At 35.6% G+C, this 7,599-nt stretch overlaps 1 protein-coding gene across 2 annotated transcripts in view; it reads right to left on the minus strand.

Annotated features, from left to right (window-relative positions):
- The window catches only part of LOC113648231 (hepatocyte nuclear factor 3-beta-like), a 5,089-nt gene extending 1,065 nt beyond the window's left edge, over positions 1-4,024 (minus strand). Inside the window, exons 1-3 of one of the 2 annotated variants that reach the window (XM_047801409.1) lie at positions 3,750-4,024; positions 1,406-1,899; positions 1-235 (exon numbers count right to left, since the gene is read on the minus strand). The exon at positions 1-235 is cut by the window's left edge and continues 1,065 nt beyond it. In XM_047801409.1, the coding sequence (XP_047657365.1) occupies positions 1-235; positions 1,406-1,474 (304 nt within the window). In that variant the 5' untranslated portion in view covers positions 1,475-1,899; positions 3,750-4,024. Of the gene's footprint in view, positions 236-1,098; positions 1,344-1,405; positions 1,900-3,749 lie in introns of those variants that run through there. The other variant, XM_047801410.1, reaches the window with a different exon arrangement.
- Positions 4,025-7,599: the final 3,575 nt, after the last annotated feature.

A 7,599-nucleotide genomic window follows, 5' to 3' on the forward strand; every position in this document is an offset into this window, starting at 1 on the left:
GATCGCGGGGCCGCCCGGTCACCTGGCCGCACGCACTCGAGTTCAGGTTCGGGTAGGAAGCAGCCAGGGCGTGAGCGGAGGTCGGGCTCCCGTTAGAGGTCATCCCTGTACACGTGCCGCTAGCCGGGTGGCCGAGACCTGCGTGCATGTACGGCACGTTCACGCCACCAGCGCAGCTCATGTAGGCGCTCATTGAATTCAGTCCGCCGCTCATGTTTCCAACTGGGGTGTAGCACTGGAAAAAAGCCAGAAAAAACTGATAAATAACCTGTTTAATAAATCACATTTTAACCTTTTCAGACAACTGTACATTTTAAATTATTAGTATAAGTAAATACTAAAATGTGTTGCTTCCCACAATATGAACATTTGTTGAAATAAAGGTTATTTTAGGAATCATTCATGCTTTAAGATATTTAGGAGAAAGGTTTCTAGGATCAATTAAGAGGCATTTTTAGGCCTAGAGGTGAATGAGGAATTGTATAGCTAATGTATAGTAAATGTATAGCTGTATATAATGGGCAAGCTCTATATGATAAACAATAAACATAAATAAATAAACAATTTTATTTTATTTTTTTACTTATTTTCAAATGTGTATTATTATTATTATTATTGTTACTATTATTATTATTATTATTAGTAGTAGTAGTAGTAGTAGTAGTAGTAGTAGTAGTAGTAGTATAAAATACATTGATTCACTTGCTACTATTTTTTTTTATTATTTAATAAGATTATTATAAGAGATAATAATTAAAAGATACGATGTTTATATTAGACAGAATCCCGCACAAATTATGACTCGAGGTTTACATTAATACTGGGGAATTTACAAAGGATGAAATATAAGAATGACAAACAAGACAAGGACAATACTGTGTGCTTCTTGTTATCTGACGATGTTGCTTACACGTAGGTCTACATATAGTAGTAATTACAGTGTATTGTACCTAAATGCTTAGAACCTAATGTTTTGCATAAAAGTGTAGAAAAGTTTCCTGTCAATCTGCATCGAAAGACTTGTAAGGTTAAGTAAGGTTAAAAGTATATCAGAACAATCCTGGTTTAATGAGTTTTTCGGTTTGCATATTTGCTTACAATTTTTCCAGAATGTGTAAAATGTGCTATTCTGCGTCCGGGAAGCTGCTCGTCATGTTGTGGAAAGGTGAGAACAGGAGAAAAGGCGCGTCGCGTCCAGCTCTGTGTGTGTGTGTGTGTGTGTGTGTGTGTGTGTGTGTGTGTGTGTGTGTGTGTGTGTGTGTGTGTGTGTGTGTGTGTGTGTGTGTGTGTGTTTAGGTGAGGATTCAGAGGTGCCTCAAGTCAATATTTGATCGCAAAGTTAATATTATCTCAAGCCCAATATTGAACTGTTAGACAAGAGGAAAATGTACATAAAAGTACCTACCTCGGGCTCTGCGTAATAAGTGCTCCAGTCCGAGTGTTCGTGTCCTTCCATCTTCACGGCTCCCAACATACCGCAAAGTCCAAAGACGGGACTTTTAAACGGCCCAAGCACGAGAAGTACCTGCAGTAGACCCGACTGGGACTGACTCTGCCAGCAATGTCCGCTTTAGCTGCTGAGCGCGGAACGGAAAGAGCTGCTCGTGTGTGGCTTGTGTCTCTAGAGCAGGACTGTAAGCACTGAGCCTGAGTGGAAGTGAAGTGCTGATACACACCACTGAGCTCTACGTCAGTGTTTCCCAATCCCACTCATCTCCTACAATGAACCCTTTAGCCCTTCTCAGACTCAGGTGGGTTGGGAATTAGACTAGTGAAAGGGTGAGATGTTGTAAGCACCCTGACTTCTCTATTCATTTCACTCATATTTGTAATATTACACATTTTGGTCTTAACTAACACACCTTAATGAGGTTTGCAGTGTTTTTTGTAAGCTGGAAGCTGGGAAACAAAAAAGTCAGTAGAAATGTGTTAACGTGGGTTTTGGTAAGGTACAAAAATTGCCAGGGTAGTAAGAGAAGTTTGCAGACTTAATGACCTTCAAATTTAGGTTCTATTCAAGCATGAATACACCAGCCGAACAGTGTATTTTCTCGCCACTTTAATAGAAACACGTACATTTGCTCAGTCATGTAATTATCCAATTAGCTAGTCTTATGAAAGCAGCATAGTGTATAAAACACATGCTGGTGCAGATCTAGAGCTTTATTTCAAATATCAAGATGAGGATAAAGTCATCTCACTGACTGTGACCGTGGAATGGTTGTGTTTTCAGGCTGGTTTGAGTCTAGAGTTTACACAGAATGACATACAATATTAATTATATCCCTTTTATAATAGATTAACAGGAAACATTCAATGGAAAATGTAGTTTCTAAGCATAAATAATCTGTAAATCTTTGTAGATTTCCACTATAAAAAAAAATAACACTCAAGTTGTTTCCTAAATTAGAAATAACGTATTATTTAACAAGAATTTAAATGCTGCAGTAGTATTATGTTGTTCCTTTACAACAATATTTCTAGCCCCAGGCTTTTTATTAACCAAAGACAATGTAAATCATATGTAAATGAATAAATAGACCACACTCATTGAGGAACTCCAATCCACATTCTTTTAACTAAAATAAGCTTCAGGGGATGAGAATGGGCTCAGTGAATGATCCTCTAAAAATCCCAGCTCATAACAATATCCTCCCATCTAATCCTTAAAAAAAATGGTCACTTTAGGTGGGGTTGTCCTTTTCTCGAGAAGGGTTGCCAATTGGACTTCTCTTTTATATTTAAAAAATACTCTTTCTATGTCACCATAATCAATCGAATAGTTTTAATCATAAAAAGAATGTAATAAACAAAATGCCTATCAAATATATAGTTTAGGATTTTGTCTAAATATGCTTGTAATCAAACCAGTGTATTGAAGCTTAATGGTAACCAAAAGATCTCAGTCCTTTATATGAGAATTCCCAAGTTTAAAAAAAATATATATATACATATATAAATTTATCGTTTTCTTTTATCATTTTATTATAAGCAGAACCTTTTCAGTATAATATATAGAAAGGTTGTTTAGATAGGAACCCAAGGAAACTGTTGATGTTAATTTTTCCATTTTTTTTGGGTAGAAATGTTTAATTCTAAGATCATAGTTTGATAATAATAATAATAATAATAATAATAATAATAATAATAATAATAATAATAATAATAATAATAATAATAATAATAATAATAATAAGTTTGTTGTCTTTGGCCTAAGCATTATAATTAATGTGTCTGTGAAATCATTGTCTGCCAAACATGTTTGATATATATTATATAAATCATATATAAATGTCATATATATTTCATATATGGCAATCAGGGATTATATCAGCCATTTACATTTTAGTGTTTTTTTCTTTTTCTGTATTTAATAATAGAACATTATTATTATTATTATTATTATTATTATTATTATTATTATTATTATTATTATTATTATTAGTTAACAAGAGCCTGTTCAAGCAGAGAAGAGGATTTATATTTGTAGTGCAGGGAAATTCCTGGACCAGGATTGAGAATCTCTAAAACAGCTGATTAGCTCACTGTGATGCTTTGGGAAGTGAAAGGTGATTAAAAATATGGATTGGCTGCTGTAGATGATTTTGAAGTATTTTTTAAACAGGTGTTTTGTGTATATACATGAATATGCCAAAATATTTCCAAAAATATTATGTTTTTCATAATTTATCTGGCTACACATTTATTTTTTGAGTTTGTTCAGGATGATCACATATTAAACTACTTACCGATAAAATCATTAACAGATGATAGTAATCCTGCATAAGATGTGTGATAGCTGATTAATAATGCCTTCTGCATGATTCAGCAGTGACCGCAGCTCACAGATGTTTGAAACGTATCGCTGTATCAACATGACAGAAAAGGAGTGTCATTAATATTGCATCTATAATATAATCTAAGACACTTAAAACAGATGAATGAATATCTTAAAGTTTTTAATTATGCATAAATATGAATTTATATTAATATAACATTAATACCATTACCATGCAAGAATACAAAGCAATACAAAATCCTTTATTTGGTTATAGATATAAGGTTAAAACAGCACAATAATAATAATAATAATAATAATAATAATAATAATAATAATAATAATAATAATAATAATAATAATAATGTGAACAAGAAGAAAAGATCATTATGATAATAAAATTCTTTTTTTTTTCTCTCCCTATTTCGTCACCTGCCAATCCTCACAAACCATCTACCTTACCATATGGCAGCTACCCTCTGGATTAAAATCTATCACATACTATACTTCCTCTGAAGTCAGCCACACATTTTCGAGCTGCATCATAGGACAGCAAAAGGAAAAGTGCTACCTTCTCTGGTGTAAGCTTTGAGATTCCCATGATTGGTAAGTGGTTCTGTGAATGACAGGGGGAAGAGATTAACATCTGTCCCACTTAGACAGCACAGAGAGCACAGGCAAGAGTCGTGGACACAGATTGCTATGACATCATCATTGATCATCATCAACTTTCTGTGATTTTTGTTACTAATTCACTTTATGGATAGACTGAATGAAGACACTAAATGGTGTGTTCTTTTTTATTTATCCATTTTTTCCCTTGATGGTCAATAGGGTGTCAAACCTGTGCTGGTATCTGACCTTTAGAACAGTAAAACCCATTTCTGACACAAATAACTTGTGATCTTATTATCTTGGGTGAAAGTATTAATTAATGTGTACACTGGGTGGCAAGGAAAAGTACATACCTGAGACCTTTGGATCAGTATGGGGTATCGTGCAAGTTGCTTCCATATCTGACAAAATACAGGCTTTTGGAATCTCTAAAACATGCCAGTAAGTGATAAAGGTATGAATGTGTGTGCATGGTGCCCTGAGAGATCAGCATCCCACCTATTCTATGTTCCTTTCTCACACCCAGTGATCCTGGCAAAGGCTCCAGATCCATTGTGACTCTGTTCAAGATAAAATAAAACTGAAAGCAAGTGACTTTTAAAGGATCAGTAAAACAGACGATGCGTATTCCACTGCATCCATGTCTATTCTTATGGACGTCTCACGGCTTAAAGAGAAACAGTGTGAGGTCCTGAGCTGAAATGCTGAAGCCAGCCAGCAGATCAGTGACAAAGCCAGTCTGTGTTTATTTACCCAAGCACACCCCTACAAGATCCCTATAAATCTGGCTTTTACAGGCTGACAGATAACAGGACAGCAGCTCTAGGGAGCTCGGCATAACCGCCCTTCAGATTAGTGTCCCATCAGCCTCCTGCAGTTACAGACAAACACACCTTCACAACCTCCATTATACAGAGCACAATGGGTAGCTGAGAAGAAACAGTGGCCTGGCAGGGGGGCATTTAACCCTCAGCCACACACAGACATACACACTGGAACTGTTCTATACTTCAGGTTAGAAAACAGGGTCATTGATGAATTTCACATTTACACCCTTCTACTCTCTACAAGGTTCAATGGGGTCCGATATAGAACCACAGGGTTTTTCACTTAGCTTCAGTGAACCCTTAATGCCAAAAGGTTTTGTTTACTTTTCTTTATGATCAGTTGTGTTGTAAAGTAATTTTTGCATTCAGTAATTTTTTTGCATGAAGATGATTATTATTAGTAGTAGTATTTTTATTCATTCATTTTCTACCACTTATCCAAACCACCTCGGGTCACGGGGAGCCTGTGCCTATCTCAGGCATCATCAAGCATCGAGGCAGGATACACCCTGGACTGACTGCCAACCCATCGCAGGACACACACACTCTCATTCACTCACACTATCACACACTACAGACAATTTTCCAGAGATGCCAATCAACCTACCATGCATGTCTTTGGACCGGGGGAGGAAACTGAAGTACCCGGAGGAAACCCCTGAGGCACGGGGAGAACATGCAAACTCCACACACACAAGGTGGAGGCGGAATCAAACCCCCAACACTGGAGGTGTGAGGCAAACATGCTAACCACTAAGCCACCTTGCCCCCATGGAAGTTTTTTATTTTAGGATTTTTAGGAAAACTAGAGGATTTACTGCATTTTCGACAGACATTTTGGCTAAACTGATGAGTCTTTTTTAAATGTTTTTTAATCATTTTAATTGTCCATGGATGAGATACAAAGCTAATCAGACAAACCCAGCTAACACTGATAGTGACTGATTCTTCTCTCTGGACCTGCCTGATTCATCCTGATGTTCTACCTCTGGTTAAATTCTCCTAGGTTTGTGGTGCTTCTGAGGATGGCTCTCTCTGGACAGTCTAGAGACCCATAGTGGATAGAACCACTTGGATAGATGGCACCAACTTTAAACTGTCATTGCGATGGTCAGTTTTGTGCTCTGGTCTTCAGCACTGAAAGAAGAAAATAATTAGTGTTAAATCTATAATGAAGTCAGACATTATTCTAATCTATAAATTGCTCTGGAGCTATTGGTTGCACAACTCTTATTGTTATATAGAAAAGACATAATTTATAATCACATTATCCGGTGTCACCTAGAGGACAATGATTATCTTTTGAGTTTGGTTCCTCGCAAGATTTCTTCCTTATATCATCTATGAGAGTTTTTCCTTGCCACCGTTGCGGCTTTAGACGCAGAGTGGCTTCCTCATTAGGGATATTTTTAAATATTATTTAAAACTTTGTCATTTCTATTCTACATTTTTATATTTCTGTGAAGCTGCTTCCAGACAATGTCCATTGTTAAAAACACTATACAATAAAATCGAATTGAATTGTATTACAGCTAATGTCAGCAGCATGAGTTGTCTAATCAACTGGATTAAAGAATTTTAATCACACTTGAAGTTTTATTTCCCTTTAATCTTATCATATTCAGAAGAATTAATTCTTAAAGTATCATATAGGTAAAATCATGTTAAACAACAAAAGAAAGTTATATTCATGGAAGTGTTGTTCTGTAAACATAATTATAGATAGATAGATAGATAGATAGATAGATAGATAGATAGATAGATAGATAGATAGATAGATAGATAGATAGATAGATAGATAAAATTATTAAGAGCAATGTTACTGGACATTGGAGCATAGCAAGAGATCTTTTCTATATGAAATGTACTTTATGGTGTGACTTTGAATTTTTTTTTTTAAACCCTGCACAGTAAAGTAAAACACTATTGATGCGTCCTCTGCTGGACAAGTCGTTTTCTCACATTATCAAAAGTGTGTGTGTGTGTGTGTGTGTGTGTGTGTGTGTGTGTGTGTGTGTGTGTGTGTGTGTGTGTGTGTGTGTGTGTGTGTGTGTGTGTGTGTGTGTGTGTGTGATAGATAGATAGATAGATAGATAGATAGATAGATAGATAGATAGATAGATAGATAGATAGATAGATAGATAGATAGATAGATAGATAGATAGTGATGTTATATAATTTTTATTTGCAGTTCATTTTGATAAGTTAAAATAAACCTAGATAAACATACATCAGAATCAGAAATCAGGGAATGGAAAATAATTTTTATATATTTCTAATTATAGTCAATTACATAAATGTCCTAAATCAACCCTAAAACATCTTTCCCACCCATAACACGTGGAATTAACCGTCGAATCAGAATCGTGTCGTTGAACA

The sequence above is a fragment of the Tachysurus fulvidraco genome, chromosome 16, assembly GCF_022655615.1.
Source record: "Tachysurus fulvidraco isolate hzauxx_2018 chromosome 16, HZAU_PFXX_2.0, whole genome shotgun sequence".
Lineage (NCBI taxonomy): Eukaryota > Metazoa > Chordata > Actinopteri > Siluriformes > Bagridae > Tachysurus > Tachysurus fulvidraco.